Source organism: Argentina anserina, chromosome 4, assembly GCF_933775445.1.
Source record: "Argentina anserina chromosome 4, drPotAnse1.1, whole genome shotgun sequence".
In the NCBI taxonomy this organism is placed as follows: Eukaryota; Viridiplantae; Streptophyta; class Magnoliopsida; order Rosales; family Rosaceae; genus Argentina; species Argentina anserina.
Window position 1 is genome coordinate 13,235,491 of NC_065875.1, and position 25,480 is coordinate 13,260,970.

The 25,480-nt window shown below is 37.6% G+C and overlaps 2 protein-coding genes and 1 non-coding gene across 3 annotated transcripts; all 3 read left to right on the forward strand.

The window, feature by feature from the left end:
- The first annotated feature begins 841 nt into the window (after window positions 1-841).
- On the forward strand, window positions 842-2,083 carry LOC126791138 (ethylene-responsive transcription factor ERF062). Its single transcript, XM_050517544.1, has one exon. It carries the CDS (start codon window positions 842-844, stop codon window positions 2,012-2,014), a length of 1,173 nt encoding a protein of 390 aa, XP_050373501.1. The 3' UTR covers window positions 2,015-2,083.
- A 16,206-nt stretch (window positions 2,084-18,289) lies between these two features.
- LOC126791409 (ubiquitin-conjugating enzyme E2 11-like) lies at window positions 18,290-20,825 on the forward strand. The gene is made up of 3 exons (XM_050517858.1): window positions 18,290-18,629; window positions 18,807-19,029; window positions 20,397-20,825. Exons 1-3 carry the CDS (start codon window positions 18,619-18,621, stop codon window positions 20,661-20,663), a joined length of 501 nt encoding a protein of 166 aa, XP_050373815.1. The 5' UTR covers window positions 18,290-18,618; the 3' UTR covers window positions 20,664-20,825.
- Window positions 20,826-22,565: 1,740 nt separating this feature from the next.
- TRNAN-GUU (transfer RNA asparagine (anticodon GUU)) lies at window positions 22,566-22,644 on the forward strand. Its single transcript has one exon. It is a non-coding gene; the product is annotated as a tRNA-Asn (tRNA).
- Window positions 22,645-25,480: the final 2,836 nt, after the last annotated feature.

Consider the following 25,480-nt stretch of genomic DNA (forward strand, 5'->3'; position numbering starts at 1 on the left):
GCACACATCTTTTTGACGTGATATTAATTTTGACAACTTTAAAAGTTTTATGAGCTGCACTAACTCAACACTAACAGTCACTTTGGGATCAAGCTCATCCTTCCTCTTGTAAGCTTTTGCATTAGGCATACACGTTTTTTGACTATGCGAACAATGTGGCTTGTTCCCAGTCAATAACGTACACCCCAATTTTGCACTAGTCCTATACGCAATTTTCATCATATAGTCCTATATGAAGATCACAAAACAATTTTCCTCTACTAAAAGGTAGTCTTTGTATGAAACACAACCACAAGGTAAAAGTGTAAAACGACCTAGGGAATCAGGCATGTGAGAGTTGGAGAAAACCACATGATCAAAGACAAACAATGAAGCACATAATGCCCTCATTGCATTAAAGCAAGACCGTACCTTTGAACATTTCATGGGGTCACATCAATCACTAGAGGAAAGAAGGTTCACTCATTCGATCACCGCATGCATATACATGCTGATCATCATATGCCCTACATGGAGGTGAGCCAGTAATCAGAAACTTGAGCTGTCAGGCTCTGATTGGTTGGAATGAGACATTCAAGAATATTGGGGAGCACGAATTTGTATGGAAGATGAATTGTAAGGTTTGGTGAGCTTATTCTTTTTGCCAAGCAGATCTGACTCAGACAATAACTTTGCTTTCTATACCTAAAGAAGGTATTCCCTCTAATATTCTAATTCTAGTCCATGAGCAGCTCAAGCTTACATTGCTTTACTGTTAATATATATACAACAGTGCCTTCATTTACATTACAATTCATGTGTCCATTCTCTGCTTGTTCAGTTTTGAAGCAAAGTTTTCACTATGGATGATGATTATCCTGAGAAGGAAACCGTCATCCCAAAGCAGCTGCCATATTTTTCAGGAATGGCAACTAGTACTGGATCAATCTTTCTCGGTGATCCGGCCGGTCGGGAAATCGGTGGACTAAAATCATCAGTGTCACCAGAGTCTAGCACATCTTCATCAGCAGATGAGGTTTCTGGTAACTCCACTTTGATGAGTAACACATATCAATTTGTACCTGTGAATTTCCTTGAAACGTTTCCTAAAGCTCATGTTTCTGATCAGTCATCTACATCTCCAGCTTCCATGCCTTCAAAGCCATCAAAACTCCCAAATTTAACTCTACTTTTGCAGGAACCAACAACCCTTTTAGATCCATCATCAACCAAAAAGTGTGATGAGTCCATGTTGTCCTCTTTAACCCCTTCATTTCCTATACCTCACCTTGAGCATTGTCAACAAGGGTTTGATCAGTGGCTCAAAATCAGTCAAACTCTAGCAAATAATCCATCTAAAGGCTTCAATGATTACTGGCTACACGCGACGAAAACACAGCCAATGAAAAACAGTGGAAGATCAAGATTTCAGAATCAACAACGGAAGGAGGCATCAGCACCAATCCCATCATCAAAAGGAAAGCTATATAGAGGAGTGAGGCAACGGCATTGGGGAAAATGGGTGGCTGAAATTAGATTACCGAGAAACAGAACAAGGGTTTGGTTGGGGACCTTCGACACAGCTGAGGAGGCTGCAAGCGCTTATGACACTGCTGCTTACATGCTCCGCGGCGAGTATGCTCATTTGAACTTTCCAGATTCAAAACATCAACTCAAGGCCAATGCTTTGGATGGTAGTACACGCACCACAGCTGCCCTGCTTGAAGCCAAGTTACAATTAGCAATATCACAACAGGCAAATAAGAAGTCATCGTCTTCATCGTCACCACCATCACCAAAAAAGAAGAAGCACTTATCAGCCGATGATCGTGATCAGAAGAGCTCAATTAGTAATTTGACTACCCAAAACCCAAATACAAGAAAAGAGTGGCAGTTTGGAACTGATCAGGTAATATTTGAAAACAAGAAGACCCAGGATGTAATATCATCATCAGATTTGGACGCTGTTCAGTTAAGTAGAATGCCCTCGTTGGACATGGACATGATATGGGAAGCTCTTCTGGTATCTGATTAATATTTAACCATACATGATGTGCTTATTTCTCAAAAAGACGATTCATTTATGTTCTTTACTTTCTTTGTGTTTGATTCTGTTGCTCAAAATATTGTCCTTATGGAGGTAACATTTTTCTTTTTTGTTCATATATATATGAACCTTTTAATTTAGTTTCTCATTAAGAACTGTTCTCTTTTGCATTTTGAAGGTCTGCCTATGTTTTTAGGGCTAAAATATAAATCAGAAAGTACAAAATTTGTTCAATAATAATTGAACCAAAACATCATTCTAAATAGTGTAAATGTTGAGATATAAATTTCACATCGGGTAATGAGACATAATTTTACAAGGATTTAGATCACTGCATTCATTGACAATTAGTTTTTTACAAGGGTTTAGATCACTGCATTCATTGACAATTAGTTTTAGACGTGAGTCACATATCAGTTTATCACGTAATTAATTCACCTTATTTGGAAGTTGAATGGTAGAACAAGGATTGTATTAGATGATTAGCAATACTAAGGTTGGACTGGGACAATGGCTGTGTTTGGTACAACTGAGCTTATTAAAAAAGCTGGCTTATACTTATTTTTTAGAATAAGTGGCTGATAAGTAAAGTAGTTGAGTGTTTGGTAAACTGGCTTTTATAAGTGGCTGTGCGTAGTAAAAGTCATGACAATGTGTTTGATAAACTCAATTTGGCTTATACTTTTAATTTGTTAAATGACCAATTTAGACATTTAAGATAATTTTGTATGAATTGTTTGGTAATATAATTTACTCAAGTATATTATTTCCGTATCATTTTTTTTTTGAACTTTCTTAAAAACATTATGATTAGTATGCGACATTTCAAAATAAACATATACGTATTAGACCAGCAAGTACAAGTAATTGCTAACAATTTATAGTCAAGAAATAAAAAAGGCAATGAATAATTTATGATATTAATTCAAAACATCTTCTTGAATATGAATAGATGTATACTATATAATGTAGGATATATAAATATTGAATACATCTATTCAATACATTGACCGAAACAACAATTTTGGTTTATCTTTTACCCTCATAGTAATAATAGAGTGTAATCATTGTGACTATAATCAACGATAGTTACTTGAGGTCTTAGAACATCTTCAATAAAGATGTTAAAAGTTGTTGTCAATTTAAATTTTGGCATCTGACATGGCACATATAGCATTTGCTATTTTGACTAATCTTAATTTCCAATAGAGATTTCTAATTTGAATATTATTTTAATATATACCGTTCATTTCTCTTGTTTTTTTTGATCTTGTATCGTGTTAAATCTATAGTGTGTCATATCCGAACTGTAGCAACATTGTTGCAAATTTATAACCAATATGACACGAGATACAACAACATAAAAAACTACTTCAAAATTGTACCAATCCTGAAGAGAAACCACTGTTCATTTTATATGAACACAAACAAACACATTATGTTCTAAATATTACATTGCGTGGATAACAAAAAGAAACTTCATACGTAATTAAAAATTAAACAACAATTAAAAATATTCAAAAGAAAATTGGAGATAGAAATCTTCAACTGTCACCTTGCAAAATTTTCATTTGCGGTTTGGAATAAGCTTCAAGGAGATGTATCCAAAATTTTCATAGTAGATGTATCCATATCCATAATTTTCATCACAACCTCCATCTTTAAAAAGGAGGGAGAAGTAGCATACCAAGCTTGAAGGACTCTAATTAAGCACCAAAGAGTTAATCAATTCAGCCTTGTACTTCAAAATTTGTACAACTATACCAATACCAAGCCTTGTACTCCAGTCCTATGAAAAAGGGATAAAACTTGTACAGAAGTAACATAGCAAAATACGATAGCAAGTTTACAGAAACATTGAAAAGAAACAGAACAACAAGAAAAACTAAAATGGAAGCAACAAGGAAAACTAAAATAGAACAACAATAGAAATAGAAGCAATGAAGATGAGTAAGGATATCACAATAATTACTTCTTGACAAACTGCAAAGAGAAGTTCTTGTCCATCATTCTGGGTGTCCTTATCAATCTCACAACTGGTTTAAATTATTAGTATGAAGTTTCACTAGCATTAAAGTTCCTATATTGATCCAAATAGTGAAAAAATAAAAGATAATTACATTAACACAATATTAGTCAATGTTGATATTATTATATAATTAAAGTAATGTAAATTTCCAGAAGATATTATCAACTGAGTTTGTATGATTGGTAATGAAAAATTTGTCAATCAATTCAACTATGATGTTTTAATCCAATCAACTGACTTGACTGTTATACAAAATTTTCTCCTGTCTCAAACACAACAAAAAAATCCACATTGATCTTTGAATTGATTAATTGCAGAGAGTCAGAAACATTCTTATCACTTGATCTCCTTGATATCCTCCTCCTTTAACAATATCAATATCAAGACCTTGTTCCTCTGCAATTAAAAAGAAACCAGATCGTAACCTGGGAGCATTAGCCTTAATACTCTCTCAGTTCTCTGTTTAGATTGCAATGAAGAGACACACAGCTCAAGCATTCGTCCTTTTTTATAAATAGTTTAGCATTTTTCAATGGCAACAGATACAAATTTACATCTTTCAATACTTAATCATAATAATCAAAGCTAAACCATAGCAATAGTCCATATGTAAACATCCAAAAAAAAGGAGCATCAAGAAATATAGCAGATGGCGTACCTCTAGAAGATTTAACTGTCATAATCATATACTCTTAAATATAGATGAGCATACCTCTAGAAAATATAATTGTCATGATCACGTACTCTTAGTATGCAAAGGTTCTTTAAATCTCCATCTTACTGCATATGATCACATATCACATACTCTTAGATACAGATTTTTCTAATGCAATGTTGGACAATTGGAATTAATTTATGTTGTAATTCAAAAAATTGAATTAATCCAAGTCCATAATCAAATACAATGCAATTGATATAATAAATGGAATTAATTCTTAAAAAGGTGAGTATCACAATAGTCATACATAAGATTTTAGCGAAGTATATACTTCATGCTTTGCTAAAATCTAATGTATAAGTTCAACCATTGGGTGATTAATCATGATTTTCGCGGTACCCTGGACAGCTGTACATATGGTACGAATGTAAATCTACCTCCATACTTCTGCTGGCTTCAATGCAGAAGCCTAGTGAGACAAGAATTACTCAAATAATTACATACTTACATGACTCAAACTAACTAGCTAGATTACATTACTCAAACTACATATATAGCCCTTGAATCTTGTTCGAAATCAAAGATCAATTTATATTATTGCATGGATCTCTACACACAATAGTTTTAACATCAGCACATAGAATCCAATATCACCAAAAGAGCAACAAATCCTTATATAACACATCTAAACTGAATGTGCAAAAACTAACTAACACCCAAGAATCTAAATTAAATTCATAACAAAAACAATGCCACAATCATTTGAACATAGAGATCAGCTTTAGAACTTACAATTCTGCATTATAAATAGACCACTAACAAGTTTATGTTCTATATGCAGTTAAGAATACAACGATGCCACAACCCTATTCAAGTACCTATCACATTGTCAACTGGGTACCCTGAATCACAACAACTTCCAGGCTCATCACGTGATTCCAGAAAATATTAATCACAACATAACGATCGAGATGCTAAATACCAAGTATGTTGAACTTGCACCTACATAATTCCATCACTTCGTTCACACACACTTACTCTTTATTCAAATTGACCAAGCTTAATGAATTAACAAGGTACAAAATATCACCAATCAGATACTCAATTAGGTGTTGACAAGTATTCATAGAATTGATTGAAAAAGGGAACTAACCAACCAGATAATTTTGGGGTGATTATTGCAGCATCGGTCATTGAGGATGAGCACAAACCCAGAACGAACTGATCTCAAATATTCATCTGATTCAAAAAAAAATTGAAACTGAAATAGATAAAGAACTAACCCTGAAGCAAATTTTCCAACGAACCCTTGCTTCTCTTCGATTAGGAACCAAGAATCGTAATGAGGTAAATGGTGATGCAGCTTCAGATGGAGAAATTGTGCGTTTGTGATGAGAAGCAGCTATGCTTGTAATTGACGACAAGGGTTTTATGGCAAGTGAGTGTAATTTATTTGATGAACTGAGGATAGAAAACGGTATTATCGAAATTTCATTAAACTACAGTAAGTAGCACCACAGTAATCTTCAGCGCTTCTCTTCTAAAAGGAGGGGTGAGGCAGCTTCGGCTTTTAGACGAAAAAAACCGTTGCTTCTGGAAGCCGCATGCAAGACGTTGAGTTACCAAACACAATAATAGACTTAACTTATAATCACCGGAGCCGATAAGCACTACCAAACGCAGCCAATATCAGTATAATGGTCGGCGAACGCTTGTTCCTCTATAACAACAAGAGCAAACCAGACCTCGCCGCAATCATCAACTCGAAAGGACCAAACCTGCATCATATCACCTACCTTAATATTATTCTCACACTTCGCACAAATAGCTTTCCAACCACTGTTGAAGATATAAGAAGTGCTAGAAGGCCACTTCCTTAAATACAAGGTTCTTTCTTCTAGGCATGGTTGTATCACTCGCACCTCTAAACCAGATGCAAGCTTTGCTCGCTCTTGTTCATTGACAACCTCCATGGTTAGTGTAGAATTAGAATCTGAAAACAAATTAGAGTCCAGAAACGTGTACAAATAAAATGTAATTTATTGATAATCGAGCGTGAGGTTACAATCTATGTGAACTCCTCTGATTCTATCTTCGTATGTAACTTGACTCAAGGGTGACGTGCACTTGATCTTGATAATTTGAGTTTGGATTTGATTTGATGAAGAACGAACAATTTGATAGCTTGATGATTCTTCGTGGACTTGAGTTTGAATTTGAATTTGATGAAGAACGAGCGATTTGGTATCTTGATGATTCTTCATGGACTTGAGTTTGGATTTAGATTTGAATTTGATGAAGAACGGGCGATTTTGTAGCTTGATGATTCTTCGTGGACTTGGGAGACTTCGGGATTTCTCGAGAGTGATCTTGCTCAAGTGATTTTCTCTCTTCTTCTCAAGTCTCATTCTCTTCATGTTGGAAGGGGTATTTATAGTGTCAAGGCTTCTATTTTATAGAATATTTTAATGATACTAAAATAATAATTTTTTCTTTAATTGTATAATTAAATTAATATGTATTTTCTGATTAATTTAAAATTAGTTATTCTCATAACTAAATTAAACAGAAAATAATTGATTTAATTATAACCGTTAAAGAATTTCTTAATTTAATCAAATGTCTGATTACCATTTCGAATCGTCAATGACATTCAATTTCCAATTTAAGTCGGAATGACGTAGCTTCGATTACGATCATCTATTTATGTGCTGACACGAGCTTTATTCGGATCCGCACTAACTTTGTTGACTTTTGGGTCACGTGTGCAATTTTGTCGGATTCTTGGTCGATTTAATCATTTAACGAAGATAATTTACTTCATTAAATTTCATGTGTCTACAAATACCCCCACTTCAAGTCGTGCTGCAGACATGTCGTTGTCACGTGCCGAAAGCGCGGCTTGAAGTATGCACTTTGATTTGGAGAATTTACGGAGCTAGTTTCTGAGGCTCCGCAAATTTGGTAGTAATATTTCCATCATAATTTTAATCAGATGAATTTAATTTTAAAAATCTTCCCATCCGAATTCATCATTTAATTTTGAAAGTTTTTGCACTTGACTAGCTCACTTGCACAATCAATCATACTATACTTTAAGTTCACCTCCACTATCTCCTCAATCATAACTCTACTTTCTAGTAGACGCGAAGGCTCTTCATGTCTTCCTGATCTCCTGTCTTCATAAAGGCTCCTTGCCCTTTGCAATCATATTATGGTTCGTATACACCTTTGAAAGCACTGGATACTGCTTGGAAGAAAGTCTATTCCAGGTTTTCACCATCCTATCAAAGACTGCCTCTGCTTCTTCAATGTTATTCAGCTTTCCCCAAGCTTCAATTGCAGCCATGCATTCTTCAACCCTAGGATTTGATGCACAAGCATTCCAAACCCTCCGCACTTCATCAACATGTCCCATCTCTGCATACAGGGGAAACAAAGTTCGGCAAGCCTAGAGGTTCTCCTTTAAATCATCAAAGTTCCCCGGATGAGCACAATCGCCTCAAAGCTGTCCCAATGCGCATGTGGCCGCTAACAAAACTTTGTCTGATGACAAATTACCAGCTGCTAATGCAGTATGGTTACTGAACTCTTCATTACTATAATCATTATGAATAATTTTCTGGTAAACTTTATTTGCCATCTCAAAGCTCTGTCTAGCATGCAAGAGCTCTCCAAAAAATAAAGCAGTACTACCGGTAAATTCTTCAACTTCCTCAACATTTCTGTCAACTTCTCGAATGAAAAGTTCACCTTTAGCAACATCTTTACTTCAGATTGCCATGAACAAGCTCAACAAGTCCTTTTACTGCTACAGCTCGAGTATATCCCTCGGAATCACTAGCTTCAAGTTCATCATTTTTCATTGCAAGTTCCCCGGATGAGCACAATCGCCTCAAAGCTCAAGCTTTTCAGCAACCAGTGCTCCATTTGCAAAAAAGGAATCTGCTTTACAACAACATTTGCAGATTGAAGAAGAAGAAGAAGAAGTACAAAACCAGTGAGACCCTTTAGTTCAATGTGAACAAGGGTGTGAAGAGAACTCTTCACAAGTAAGAAGTGATCTAAGTGATGAAAGCATCCTTCATTTACGATGAAAAATGGACCCTTTTCTTTCCTTCTTTTTCTTTCTTTTTTTGTTTTGGGTGCAGAGAGAGAGTAAAGAAGCCCAGTGAACTCGGCAGAGGCAATATTAATAGCTGGAGCACTAAGAATCTGCAACACACATTTCTGGGTGTTGTGCCATTTGAACGTTTATAGTTTATTAAGCAAAGTGGGAAAATAGCTTTTTGAGAAACTCATCTGCTATAGTGATCGGCTCGTGCTAATTGCGGATTCTTTAGGGAAAGGCATGTAAGAAAACATGCTGTCATGATGTCTTTCTAAAGGCTCGGCTCCATTTCGGCTCAAATCCAGACCGGCTCGGCTCTAGATCGGCTCGGCTCGGCTCGGCTCTAGATCAGCTCGGCTCCTATTCGGGTATGCGATCTTTTTTTGTAGGATATAGACAACAATTTGAGAGTCGCGGTCGATCTAGCCATTTGACTGCTTTCAAAACGCGTTGATTTATGGCGGATTTGAAGAACGTAAACGACCTAATCGCTTGACTGCTCTCATTTCATAGACTTGACAGCATTCAATAAAAGAGTTTTAGGCTTTACACATCATATTCACCACGGTGGCTTTCAAGAGTTTGAAGAACGTAAATGACATAATCGCTTGACTGCTGTCAATTCATAGACTTGACAACACTCAATAAAAGCTTTTTAAGCTTTACGCATCACATTCACCATAGCGGCTTTCAAGAGTTTGAAGAACGTAAACAACCTAATCGCTTGACTGCTCTCAATTCATAGACTTGACAGCACTCAATAAAAGCGTTTTAGGCTTTACGCATCACATTCACCATGACGACTTTCAGGAGTTTCAAGGACGTAAACGATCTAATCGTGTAACTGCTCTTAATTCATAGACTTGACATCACTCAATAAAAGCGTTTTAGGCTTTACACATTACATTCAGCATGACGGCTTTCAGGAGTTTGAAGAACGAGACAATCACTATCCTCGACGATGTTGAAGATGAGCAATATGAAGGCATCACCTTAACTGTATATCCCTCTTTTACTAGGCCATTCGCTTTTAAAGCTACATTATATGACAGCTCAACTCCAGTCTCGCAGTGGACTTACGCAGTGAATCGCCAAGTACCCAGCTTCCAACCACCCAAGTCAGGCAACGAGGAGCTAAGTTCAAACGTTTGTAGCTGGGTGTGATAGCTGACTTGAATGATCAAGATTTTTTTTTTTCAATCAAACCCTTATATTTTTTTTTATTTTGATGTGACTGAACTCAAGGTTGTTATTCTCAAGCTGCCTGCGTATCCTTCTAAAAAATGAATCAAGTCATCACGTAGTTCAAGGATTTTTTGTGTGCCTTGTGCAGTTTAAGCTCATGCAGGCTTGGAGCGTTTTTTTTTGTTTTTTTTTTGTTTTTGTTTTTTGTTTTTGTTTTTGGTCTTGTGCAATTTAGGCTCATGCAGACTTAGAACATACTTTAGCGTTTTCAAGCATGGTACTTCTTCAAGAATTTGCCGTTGATGGGACCGATCCTCAAACCGTCTTCCGCCACAATTTTGTAAGCTCCATTGGTGTATACTTCTCTGACGACGTAAGGAGCATCCTACTTTGACTTGAATTTGGAGCCAGTCTTGTGCGTCATAATGATGGGTCTTCGAACAGTAAGAACTAAGTCATCAACTTGAAATGACCGTGGTCGAACACCTTTGTTGAAGGCGTGTGGCATCCGAACTTGGTAGCATTCAAAGTGTTGTTGTGCATCAAGGCTCTTCTCGTCCAAAGCTTCTAATTCTTGAAGGCGCAACTTGACATTCTCCTCATTTGTGAGACCTTCTTGCAACACGATTTTCAATGACGGAATTTCTTTCTCTAATGGTAACACGGCTTCGACACCATAGATGAGAGAATAAGGTGTAGCATTTGTGGTTGTCTGATACGTCGTTTTATAAGCCCAGAGAGCTTGGCCCAATTTCTCATGCCAATCCCTCTGCTTCTTGCTGATAATTTTCTTCAGAATGTTACAAAGCGTTTTATTGAATGCTTCTACCAAACCATTTGCTAGAGTGTTGTACAGCGAAGAGAAGTGAAGCTTGAAATGGAATTTCTTGCTCAACTTTTCTGTTACGGTATTCGAGAAGTACTTGGTGTTGTCTGTGATGATTCATCGCGGTATACCATAGCGTTGTATAATGCTTCCTGTAATGAAATCAACAACATTTTCTTTCTTTATTTCTTTGAGTGGTATCGCCTCTGTCCACTTTGAGAAGGAATCCGTGGCTGCCAGAATGTACATATGACCAGCCGATGATTTCAGAGTGATGGGTCTGATTGCATCCATTCCTCATACATAGAATGGGTGCGAAGCAATTGTCGGATGCAACGGCTCAGGTGGCTGATGAATGAAGTTGGCATGAAACTGACAAGCTTGGTATTTTTGTGTATACTACATACAATCCTTGACCATGATGGACCAATAATACCCTAGTCGTCTTACTTGAAAATGTAACTTTGGTCTTGACTAATATGCTCCACACACTCCAGAATGAACCTTTTCCATGGCTTTGATCGGTTCATCTTTTCTCAAGCTTCGAAGGAGTACTCCGTCAAATGACCTCCGATATAAAGTTTCTTTGTAGTAGAGGAAGCGCGGTGCTTGCCACTTGATGCTCCACCTTTACTTCGAATCTTCGGGAAGCTTGTTGTGCTCAAGATAGTCGATAAAAGGATGTCTCCAATCTTCAACATCAATGGTGTAAACTGACACTGTATGAGAACTGACACACTTGAATGAAGGCTTTATTGTCACGACCCACCTTTGGCAAATTGAGATGTCCAAAATTCCGTCTCCAGACAATGCCAAAGTCGCCGCCAAGTTTGCCAATGCGTTTGCCATTTTATTTTCTTTATGTGGCACATGTGAGGGGTTGACTGAACCTCTTGACTCTTCTCTTCAACTATCTCGACACTGATATGTTGCACATTGGCTCCCTCCACCCTTCTTCTTCCTGAAATTCTGATTGGCTTGCTTGAAGTGAAACTGAGAGCAGCTTTAGAATAATCAACTCTTGTCCCTTGCTCTCTTAACTTCTTATGTGGCTCATGCACCATATTTGCTGCAGCTTGGTCGTCTTTTTTGCTTGATAAACCAAAGTCATATCAAGCCTTTTCTAACATCTTGTATGGATTAGGATAGAACCCTTCACTTGTTCTTTTCTTAGGCAGTAATCCATGTTCCGTCTTACCTTGAATTGGTTTGACGAACCCCTTTAGTGGCTGTTTTATAGGATTTCAGTTGCTCACCTTTATTAATGGCAATGTTGACTCCTCCCTCAACAATTTCACATCATCCTCTTCTAATTTTCATGGACACTCTTGTGACTTTGTCCCCACAAATGGAGACTCCCCCTCCCTTCGTCTAGACTTTAGAACATAGTGAAGGACCGGAAAGGCATGGCTGGCTTTCCTTTCCGGAGACGATGTCGCCGCTTCAGATGAGACTTTTTTGTGACACTTCATCATGAAGCTCAATGTCTTTGGACTTGACATCATTCTCCCTAACTTTAGCGGCTTTCCCCGTAGAGGGTACTCCAACTGGAAGGACTTCTTTCACTAACTCCTCATCTGTGTTGAATTTAGAATCCACAAAGTATGATTCAGCCTCTGTGAATGGTTTCGTATCTCCTACCATGGTTTTCACACCTCCGCGATAGAACTTGACGCATTGGTGTAAAGTGGATGACACGATGTCATTTTCATGTACCCATGGTCGTCCCAACAACAAGTTGTATGAGATCTTTGCATCGATGACATGAAACAAGGTGTTTGATTTTAACTCTTTGATGTCCATGTCTAGTCTGATCATCCCTATCGCTCTTTGTCCTCCTTGGTTGAAACCTTAGATCATGAGACGACTCCTTGAAAACTCATCAACGTTGATGCCGAGTTGAGACATGGTTGACTTGGGCATGATATTTAATGCTGACCCTCCGTCTATGAGCATGTGATTCAACTTCCGCTCTCGCATGTACCCTGTCACAAAAAGAGGCCGATTATGTGGCTTAGAGCCCAATTAAAGATCATCATCTGTGAAGTGAATGGTATTACAATATGCATCACATGCACCACATTCTTTCATGCTTGTGGAGTGTTTTCATACGTCGATAAGCGACTCCACAAGTGCGTATCTCGTTGATTTTGGCAATTGCATCAAGTCAGATAGGCTAAGTTGGAAATGTAGACTCTCTAATTGTTTCAACACCTCAATTTTCTTTAACACTTAACTTGCACTTATTTCTCTTGATTCAGGCTTTTCATCTTCTTTGGAGCTGACTTCACAACTAGTGGCAATTGAAGTGACATTCGGTTGTTTTGTAGGCAAGTGCTCTATTGACAAGTTCCGGCAAGAAGGCTTCCACAAATATGGAACGACTTTCATCTCAAAACGTCCTCGTCCGTTCTCCTCCCGTCGTGGAGGGGATTTCTTATGAATTGGTCGGGCAACCGGTGAGTTTGACATCATACCTTTATGAGTTCTTCTCCGGGTGACCAATATTCATCCTTCATCATCGGCATTAGGGGCAACTTGGAAGATAGGCGTGGAAGCATGACATTCTTTAACTTCTTTGGTCTTCTTATGTTCGCGTGCCTCCTTTGTGAAATGGAACGGTGCTTCCACTGGGCGAGAAGGGAATGGAACTGGCTCGAACGACCCAAATGTTACGGTAGTGCAATTGACTTCGGCAACGTCGTCAACGTCTAGCTCAATCTTTCCTTGCTTGGCGAGTTTCATTATCAAATCCTTGAGGACAAAGCACTTCTCTATAGGATGACTAATGAGACAATGATATTTGCAATACTTCGGATAGTTAACACGATGCATTTATTCTGAACACTTGCACTCCGGAAAATCTATTATCTTGTTTTCGAGCAGATCCTCTAACATGCCCGCCACATCAGAGTCTGGGAACGGGACGTCTTTCGCTCCATCTCCTTCAACGTGTGTTTATTCCTATCGTAGGTTCGCGAAGGCTCCACCTTATTGAACTCCTTCTTATCCCGCGTAGAGATCTTAACCGGTGCAGTATTGATGACCATTGATTCTCTGAAAGGCTTATTCACAACCTTGTCAAATCTGCTTCCGAAGACTTTATCTTTTTGTTGGTCAACCAGGGACTCATTCTTTTCCTTATGACTTGCTAAACTTAGCCTCAATGTCGTGGGCTTGAGTAGCCAACTCTTCGAAAGAATGAAGCTTGATTCCTTGCAAGATGTATAGCAAATCAAAGTGCATGCCTTGGATGCACATTTCAACGGCTGACACCTCTGATAGTCGGTCATTGTAATCAAGGGTAAGTAAGCGCCATCTATTGATGTAGTCGACCGCGGGTTCATCTTTCCGTTGCTTTGTGCTAGTTAGCTCCATCATGCTCACCGTCCGCTTTGTACTATAGAATCGATTGAGGAACTCGCGCTCCATCTGGTCTCAACTGTCAACATACTCCGGCTCTAGGTCTGTATACCACTCAAGGGAATTTCTCTTCAACGATCGAACATACTGCTTAACAAGGTAATCGCCTTCTGTCCCGACGTTACTGCAAGTCTCCACAAAGTGAGCGACATGTTGCTTTGGGTTCCCTTTATCTTTAAATTGTTGGAACTTTGGTGGCTGATACCCCGGCGGCATCCTTAAGCTGTTGATCCTCTTACTGTAAGGTTTGGGGTAAGTAAGGGAGTCATGAGAAGGACCTCCATATTGAGTCCGGATTTAGTTGGTGATGATGTCCTGCAATTGCTGGAGTGACAAGGAACTAAGCGAGTCGTCATTGTTCTTGGACGCTTCTCCTTTTTCATTTACTTTTCTCCTGCCAGGCGACCCTTTTCATCATAATCTTCCAACTTGCTATAGAGCTCAGCAATTTGCATGTCATTTTGTTCAACCCTTTGGGTGAGCTTTTTAACCATCTACAACAGATTGGAGAGTTGCTCCTCGATTGTGGATGTCCCCGTCACCAAGACATGCGCATTGTCAGAAGAGGACTCATGCACCATAGAATGAAAGTTATCGCCATCTTCTTTGGGACTTCCATGGTATGATGTCGTGCTCGATTTGTCATCAGAGAAAACGTCTTCCAGGATAGGGCCATCGCCATGAACGGATAGAGAAAATTGCTCCTTTGGCTCCTTCTCCTTTGACACTTGCTTTTTCTCACTCTCAGAGGCATGCTCTATTGCTCCCAAGCTCTCCAAGGTGATGACTGGTTGATGAGGCTTACTAGCAAGTGTCATAAATGTCGTGGGTTGAGCTCTAGCCACGCTCCGGGTGACAAGAGCAATCAGTTCACTCTTTGATTTGGAGAATGTTTGTTTGGATTTCTTGACCGGCTCGGCCTCTCCGCTTAACCTCGCGGTTGTGGACTTGGATTTCGTCGATGGAACGGCTTGGTTGTTGTTGGAAGCCATCGCACAAACGAATTTGAAGATTTCTTCGGAGAAGGAGATGAGAGGTCAAAAATGTCCCACTGGGCGTGCCAATTTGTAGAACGAGAATCTGAAAACAAATGAGAGTGCAGACACGTGTACAAATAAAATGTAATTTATTGATAATTAAGCGTGAGGTTACAATTTTTGTGAACTCCTCTGAATTTATCTCCGTATGTAGCTTGGCTTAAGGGTGACGTGCACTTGATCTTGATAATTTGAGTTTGGATTTGATTTGATGAAGAACGAGCAATTTGATAGCTTGATGATTCTTCGTGGACTTGAGTTTGGATTTGAATTTGATGAAGAACGACTGATTTAGTAGCTTGATGATTCTTCGTAGACTTGAGTTTGGATTTGGATTTGATGAATAACGAGCAATTTGGTAACTTGATGATTCTTCGTGGACTTGAGTTTAGATTTGGATTTGATGAAGAATGAGCGATTTGGTAGCTTGATGATTTTTCGTGGACTTGGGAGATTTCGGGATTTCTCGAGAGTGATTTTGCTCAATTGATTTTCTCTCTTCTGCTCAAGTCCTCTTCTCTTCATGTTGGAAGAGGTATTTATAGTGTTAAGGCTTCTATTTTATAGAATATTTTAATAATACTAAAATAATAATTTTTCTTTAATTGTATAATTAAATCAATATGTATTTTCTAATTAATTTAAAATTAGCTATTCTCATAACTAAATTAAACAGAAAATAATTGATTTAATTATAACCGTTAAAGAATTTATTAATTTAATCAAATGTCCGATTACCATTTTGAATCGTCAATGATATTCAATTTCTGATTTAAGTCGGAATGACGTAGCTTCGATTACGATCATTTATTTATGTGCTGACACGAGCTTTATTGGAATCAGCACTAACTTTGTTGATATTTGGACCACGTGTGCAATTTTGTCGGGTTCTTGGTCGATTTAATCATTTAACGAAGATAATTTATTTCATTAAATTTCATGTGTCTACAATTAGCACTTGTCTCAGCGGCATATTCAACCGATCATGATGGTCGCTTATATCGGTGTAAGAAATCTTCTTCTATATTACCAGTTTGGCCTCGGAACCATGCAAAGCTTCAATCTTGTTTCTGAACTCCATAGGCAACTCCGGTGGTGGACCATCAAATGCTAAAGCTCCTGGCTTCGTTACCTTCTTCTTCTTCTTCTTCTTCTCCGCCTCCATCAAATTCATCATATTACCAGCTTCACCTGCATTGTTATAATAAAATTCGTGTCGATCTTTGGTCCTTTGGCGCTTCCTTTTCGTCCTTGCAGACAACTAAAAAGGAGAAGAAGGTTCTTTGCGCTCACTGAAACATTCATCTCGATCTTCACTACATCCGATGAGGAGCCGGCATTAGGACTTTGCTTCCTTTTCATCTGCTGATCATTCCATGCAGAAGGAGTTTCTTCATTCTCGTTATTGCGAAGAACCGGATCTTCTTTTATATCACTGCATGGCTTGGTAAAGAGGAGTTTCATCTTCCAAATCTTCTCCTGGGGAGGATCGATATTCGCCGAACTATCTCCTTCTCTCGTGGATTTTCTACAACACAAATCATGCACAATCCAATTTCTCAAAATTTCAAGTTCTTCCTCCGGCTCTGTTGCAAATTCTTTGGCTTTTGCCTTAAGTTCATCAAAAGACTTACTGTAATCTCTCTTTTTCAAATCTTCAAGGCTGATCCCCATCGATCTTCACCTCTATCTTTGGATTTAAAGTCAGAAAAACCAAGTAGTACTACTCAACACCTCAGATGATAACCAACGATGCTGCTTGAATCGAGGTACTGAGGATCTCTTTTTTAGTTTTATCTTGTGATAGAAGTAATAAAGCTATAGGAAACCAGTCTTTCTCCTCATTCGTTAAGTAGGAGTGACCGTTTACTATGGGAAATTCTACTATGGAGACACTAAATAGTGTTTGTACAAAAATAAATTGACTTCAAAATGTAATAAGGACCACTAGATTTTAGAAATTTGGATTTAAATAGTGAAGATTTTAAGCTACATACAATGAAGTGCTCCACCATAGATAAATCCGTTTACTAAACCTACAATGATTTGGACAACTAAGGATATGAATCTACTATACATCCGATGTATGCTATACATCTTATTTCCAATGGACAATCTGACCTCACTCACAAAATAATATCAACCGTTGGATATGAGATATATAACATGCATCAAAATATACTAAAATTTTCCAATTATGAGACCTTTTGGGTTAAACATTTAATGTTTGAGCTTTTCATCTAGGCCCGCTATATTACAAGTGAACTTAGTTTCAAAGTAGTCTATCAATGCATATAGTTAGTCTATTCTGAATCAACCTAACAAAGTTCCTCAAAAACAAAAAACCCAATTTACTTAAAGTATTGATATATTAAAAACCACAAACGAACATTTGAAAAACAAAATAGAGGAGTGTTAATTTTTTTTTTAAAAATAGAGGACTTGTGCGGCTACCCTCAATTCTTAATAAATGAAACTGTCGAATACAAGTGAGGAAGTAAAGACTTAACCTCTGATTACAAATATTTGAAATAATATCAGAAATCTCTACAAACAAGTATTCAACAAGGCACTAACTAGCAAAGAATGCGATGATAACTACTCTATTTGCTTTAATATAGCTGATATACCGGAAAGACAACTTGACTACTGCGAAACATAATTACCAATTGAACAGCTTTTCCACTACGTTTCCGCCGGAAAGTAGATCCGACGAAGAACCATAATTTATTGTTTGTTTCTAATTCTTTGAGAATGTAAAATAGGCGTCTCAGCATCACCTGACTGGACCGGCCACACTGCCTCATCACCTCAACGACATCAACCGATTAAGCCGAAGGGGGGAGATATGGAATTTCGACTTGAGAAAGATGTTGAGGTCCGGATGTGGGTGAAACTCCAAAGGAAAGTCCCCTTTGAAATGTTCACTTTTCTTCGAGCAATGATCATTATTTAACTAGTCATTGTAAAGTCTTCTTTTCCACCCAACGACATTGCATATGAAATTTCCTCAGATTACTCCTGTTCTTCCGAAGTAACTACTAACTAGACTTTTAAACAATAACGCGGATGAGGGTCAAGTAGCGTATACGAAGTTACTAATCATTTACATGGAAAACTGACAGAAAACCAACATATAAAACAAGTAACTCGGTCTACAAGTACATAAACCGAAAAAAGAAGTCCAAGACTTGTTCAGAGACCTTGAATATTTCACCTTCCATTATTTGCTTGATACTTCCGGTCCATAGAACCAACTCTTGAGGTCTCACAGCATTGTCTTGCTCTGTTCAGACTTCAGACTTCTGCAGCAACCACATAACATGGCAGATAGGTAAGTAAAGTTTCTTTCCCATATCAAGGATTTATAATCTGCTGTTTCGTTTAGATTTTAAGCTCTAGAGGAGAGTTGCGTTCGAGGAACGTCAATTCCCCTAAGAACGACCTCATTGCTTTACAGATGAGATCCTACGATTGATTCATAATAATCTAATTCTCTCATGAAAGACAGAGAACTTGCAAGCCACTGGATATACCAAAGGGAGGGATTTATAAGAGCAGACTACCCAACTCACTGCAGTTATGGACCAGTAAACCTTGAAGACCCTTTCAAATGGCAAGGTGTTATCATGGGGCCTCCAGGTTCTCCTTATGAAGATGGTGTCTTCTATCTTTCCATTGATCTACCTGACAACTATCCAACAAGGCCTCCCATCATCAAATTCTTAACTAAGGTACATATTTACACATTTTCCATTTCACAGTAAAACGTATGTTCTTGATTCTAGAAGAAGTGGAAAAGGGTAATGGATTAACTTTCAGCAAACATCACATGATATCAATGAGATAGAACCCAGGTTGTGAGCCAACAGAATAAGTTTGATTTGTATGATATACTAAAGTTCATAAATTTATATTACTCATAGTTTTAAAAGGTGCAAGGCGTAAGCTAAAAGACCTTAACCTTAGTTGTTTAGGCACCGAGGCGCAAAAGGCGCACACTAAGACGCGGCATTTCAAAACCTGTTTTGAGGCGCGAAAGGCGAAGGTCTCAAAAAAAAATTAGTTCAAGATTTTTTTTAATAGACAATTTTTTTATTTAAAAAGCTTTTTTTTGTTTTACTGAGTCTTTTAGGTTTTGAGATTGAGACTTTAGAAAGACCACCTCTACCAATGTCCTCTGCCAAACCATGTTGGTGTTGGAGATAATGTTGTTGGAGGTGTTGATGTTGGAGGTGATGTTGTTGGAGGTGATGTTGTTGGAGGTGTTGATGATGATGACATTTAGATGATGATTTAAATGGTGATATTTTAATTGATGAAGATGACGATTTTGAAGCTTGAAGCTAATCCAAACATTGTTCTTGTTTTTTTTTTCAAGACTAGTTAGTACTTTAATATATGGATTTATGTTATGCAAGGTGATTTGATTAATTGCATGGTTTTGATAAGTATTTGTTATGAAGAAATAACCGTTTATCATGTTTATTTTGGTTACAAATCATGTTATATGTAAGACTACATATAAGACTAATCAATGCACAAGTATATGAATTCATACATAAGGCTTACGCTTTATGCCTCAAGACTTACGCTTTATACCTCAAGACTTACGCTTTGGTGAGGCTCTTCCGAAAACGCCTTAGCCTTTTAAAACATTGATATTAATGCATTTTATCCACCTTAAAGTTGATCATCCGCAAAAGTTGATAAATTTATATTACTGCATTTTATCCACTTTAAAGTTGATCATCCGCAAATCTAGTGTATGCTATTTGGAAAAAGGAACAAAAACAACATAAAAGCAGAGGTAAAATTTGCAGCTCGACTTTTGGAAGAACACTACTCACTAATTGTCAATAATTGATTGCATCAAAGAAAGCATAGTAGATCTATTACTTTTTCATTTTCATATCAGCATACAAACCCTTCTATAACCAGTCAAGATCTGCTTCTAAGTAGTGTCTCATTCTGCATGGACTACTACACTTGCCCTACTTACGTTCAACAGCCTAACCTTACCATTATAATTATTGCAACCAGTTCCTTCTCTAACAACTAATTTTACGGATCTGATGCTGTCTACGTTGGTCGTATGCAGGTTTATCATCCAAACATTGATAATGATGGCAATATTTACATGGACATTTTAGAAGAAGATCAATGGAACCCAATCCAGAATATTGAGAGCCTTTTGCTCTCCATATGCTCACTTCTTGATGATCCGAATCCAGTGGACCCTCTCAATCCAAGCAGCAATCTCTTCAAGACAAACATACAGGAATTCATCAAAATGGCGAGAGAATGGACTAAGAACTATGCTAGTGATGTGTGCATTTACTCTTTTAATCCCAAAGAATGTGTGTAAATGGCTTCCCTTTCCTTTTATTGACATCTCATCACAGACATGGTCCCTTAGACCATAGATTAGTTAAATCTTAGAGAGCACACTAAATGATATGTTTGCTACTTGAAAGAAAGAAAGGTTTATCAAATGTTTTCTTTCACCTGAATCTGAACTCTAACACAATGAATGAGTCTTATTTTCTAGACTTTTAGATTCAATCACACACTAGTCCAAAAGTAACATGAAATATATGGAAAAATCATCCCATTCATGTCAGGAATCGATATGCTCACCTCCCTCCTAGGCTCTCCACATTAGAGTATGAGCTTCCAATTGCTTCAGAGACCAGCTGTTAAACACTGCACAAACCCTTCTGTCATCAATGTTCTATACATCTAAATTTTCCTCCACAACCTAGGAAGCAAAACAGGTGAAACTTGTTAATTAGCAAATACTAGTAAGATTATTGGCATCAGTACTGTGTCCATGATGAAACTAATTGATCTACATGATGCCTGCTATCAGGTGAACTCAATACTAAGTCAACTAGACCACTAACTATAGTCTTTGTAATTGTTAAACAACTCCTAAGCTGTCATTCTGCTTGTTCCTTGCATGCAATACTTGCATCTACGGCTAGCTGGTTCCTCTAGTTGTCTGAGAAAGCAAACGATTGGGTTGATTTCTTTTCACTTCTTTACTTCAGACAGACAAAAATATATTTCCAGAATGCATACCTTTAAAAGATCAACATATAGGTGCAAAGACTGAGGAAATTAACAGACGCAGTTATCCTACTCTACTGTCCAGAAAAAAGTATTGAGGCGCTTTCCCTTCATTTTCGGAATTGAGGAGAATAGAGAAAACAAAGATTGTGTATGAAATTTACACTTGAGTCTTGAAATCAAATCAAGTAATTTTAATACTTGCAAGTTAGATAGTATGACAATTACTTGAGACCATATTTCATTTTCTCCCTATTCTTCGGCAGACATACAAATGCCTAACAAAATATAAGATGTTAAGAAAAGCACAAAAATCCGTAATCAATTGAAAGAACAACTCACAAACTGAGACATAAGCAAAGCATCTGAAACCCACAATCAGGTGAACTCGTCTGGCACCAAGAGACAACAAACTATGACTAACAGCCTTACACACAATCAGCTCCATGAAATGAATTACTATTCACATCCTAACCTATTGAACCCCTCAGTTACTGAGGATGCATACTCTACACACATTGCACAACAGAACGGCCCCATAACAGAACTGTTTGCAATATCAGAAACAGAGAGAGTGCATAGACTATAATTGACAGGCCCAAATTAAGAAAACGCATTGGGACACATACAACAATATCAATACAAAAAGGTATCAGCCATATTTTTCCTTGAATGGGTTTCAAAGGAACTTAGTAAATTAGCATAAAGATATGAACTTTTTGTAGATAAGAGAAGAAAGGAAACCTCTTTGTGATTGTACTGGTCTACTGAAAACTGGGGGTCTGATAATCCAATCATGCATATGGGTACCATTGCCCACATAGTGGCCCAAATTAAGAAAACGCATTGGGACACATACAACAATATCAATACAAAAAGGTATCAGCCATATTTTTCCTTGAATGGGTTTCAAAGGAACTTAGTAAATTAGCATAAAGATATGAACTTTTTGTAGATAAGAGAAGAAAGGAAACCTCTTTGTGATTGTACTGGTCTACTGAAAACTGGGGGTCTGATAATCCAATCATGCATATGGGTACCATTGCCCACATAGTAACAGTGAACCTGAGTTTGGGTTTGAAGAAGATCCACCAAGGAACAAGAACAACCGAACAAGTTTGGGCATCAATTATCAAAGCCCAGTTCTCCAGAACGTAACATGTTTATAGATATGAAGTTGAATGTAGCGGCCAAATAACCTGGAATAGCTTAGTTGGTTAGAGCGTGTGGCTGTTAACCGCAAGGTCGGAGGTTCGAACCCAACCCTCCTTCTAGCGCAATGTAACTCTTCGAAATGAGTGATTTCTTTTTCAAGCCCTTTTTTATTTTTTATTTTATCACTAATTCTCATTTTTTGGGAGTAGATGGCTACTGCAGGCTCGTTCCATGTTTAGAAGTTATTTGCCGATCATTCCTAGTTTGCTTACTTCATCCCAACTTCCCAAATTAATGTCACAACTCATCAACTGTAGTTTAACCATGGTGAGACTATGCAAAATATAGATTTAAGATTATAATTTCTTCTGGCTTTCATCCTTAACGCCAGATGAACAATGTAGCTAGAAAGGTTTGCAAAATTAGTAAGTTAATTAAGATGGTAAAAAACTACGACTGGATTTTGCACACTCGGGATTACAATTCACACACACTGACCCACATTATATTATGAAAATGTCATAAATAACTCTGTAATTTTTTCTCTTTAAATTGTCCCGAGTGGAACATGTTTGACATTTTCATTGTAAAAAGTGGGTTAGGGTGTACGGATTGTGATTGAAGATGTGCAAATTTAACTATCCTTCAGTCACACAGGGGCGGGCATGTGTTGGAGAAGGCATCATCATTTGGTCCGCGGAGGCCCGCAAGCTCGATGGGCTTTTACCCGGTCTGGCCCGCAAGCTCGATACTCTTTTACCCGGCCCGGCCCGCGAGAAAGCCCAACAAAGCCCGTTTCCATAGTTAGAGGGCTGAGCTTAGTTTATAGGTGTGAAACCCGACCCGGCCCGTTGGCCCGGCCCGTGAAAATAAAAATATTATACATGCATATAATATATTATACATATATCAATTATATATTTTTTGTAATAATTATACATAAAATACTATATATGTTAATAATCCTATATTTAAAATTTTATATTTCTTTATATTATAATTTTATGCTAGATTTAAAAATAAAATTGTAGTCTTATGAAACAACTATATGAAGTAAACTTCTCGGGATTCATCGACACCAGCTGATGTTATCGGTACTAATATTTAGGGATCTTATTAAAGCTTTATCTAATTCGGACCTCGTCTAACCGTCATTATGCCCTAAGGGAAGACCCATTACCACGATGCGAACGTCGAAAACCGTTTGCACATCTAAAATCACCTAATTTTTGTTATGTATCATGCGTGATCGCACTGAGGAAACCGTTTTGGCAAAGCCCCGGTCAATGGGGTTTCAATATGTCAAAACGCTTTTTTTTGTTGATCGTAAGTACGAACGGTCAAACCATGTCCAAAACAAATGAAATTATTACGGGGTCCCTAAATATATATACTGATTACATCTGCTGGTGTCGATCGACCGTATTCCGACCTGGAGTTTTCGATCGCCGAAGTGTTCACTAATATATCATAGCCTTTATATTAGGTTTATAATAAAACCATCGCATTATGAAGCGACTATATGAAGGAAAATTCTTGGAATCGATCGACACCATCTGATGTGATCGGTATATATATTTAGTGACAATTTTAAAATTTCATCCAATTCGGACCTCGTTTAACTGTCAGAATTTCCTATAAATTAAAAACACCACTAATGTGCCCTAAGGGATGACCCATTACTAAGATACGAATGTCGAAAGCTGTTTACATATTTGAAATCACATAATTTTTATCACCAATCGTGCGTGGTCGTAAAAAGGAAACTCATTTGGCAAAGCCCTGGTCAATGAGGTTTTATTATGTCAAAATGCATTTTTTTTGTTGACCGTATGTACGGACGGTCAAACCATGTTCAATGGTTGAAATTTTTACAAGGTCCCTAAATATATATATATATATATATATCGATCACATCTATCGGTGTAGATCGATAATATTTCAAAACTATAATTTATTTGTGACATTTTTTTAGAATGTTTTCTAATAATTCTTATATTGTTTCAAACTTTTAAATAAAAGTATTATGGTTTTTTTTTCGAATACAAGCCCACAAATCCCGGCCTGCAAAAGTCCGTAAGGCCCGTTTTAAGTGGGTAGGCTTGGATCTTATTACTTTTGAAAATACTCGGTCCGGCCCCGTGGGTTTTCCACATATATGCTTTTACCACGTATTAATTTACATAAGTTGGTTAGTATCTATGAAGCACGGACACGCGGCCAAGGGTCCGTATTGCGTGTCCGACACGGACACGGACACGGACACGCTCGGACACGCTTGGACACGCTCGGACACGCGAACTCAATTTGGACACGACTCGGACACGCGAGTGTCCGAATTGGACACGCGAGTATCCAAATTGGACACGCGAGTATCCAAATTGGACACGCGGACACGCACCAACTCATAATAAAATTGAAAGTGCTTATGGTGAGAATCGAACCTTGGTCATCCAAGGCACCCAACAACTCCTCAACCATTCCAACAGATTCAGTTTTTGTTATATTTATGCACACTTTAATATATATTCAAATTTTTAAATTATTTTTTTAATAAATATATATATATTAAAATAATTTTAATTGACGTGTCCACCACGTGTCCGTGTCCAAAAAAAATTTTATATGCCGTGTCTACGTATCGAATCGTGTCCAATACGGACACTCGTGTCCGTGTCCGTGCTACATAGATTAGTATACATGTCTCTATCAGTAGTGGACCCCCTACAAAATTATCCTCAAGTCCCACCACGTCTTCATCCACCTTTTATTCTCAAATACATATATTTATTACTTTTAAATTTAAAGATTGTAATATTGTATTACTAAAAGCAAAAACAAAGTCATAGTTAATTAAAACATTTCTAAACCTAAAAGGATTAGGATCTAGACGATGGTCCAGACCCCCCTCTTCCTAAATAGTCCAAATAAATTTCATTACTTATGTTAATTGTACTT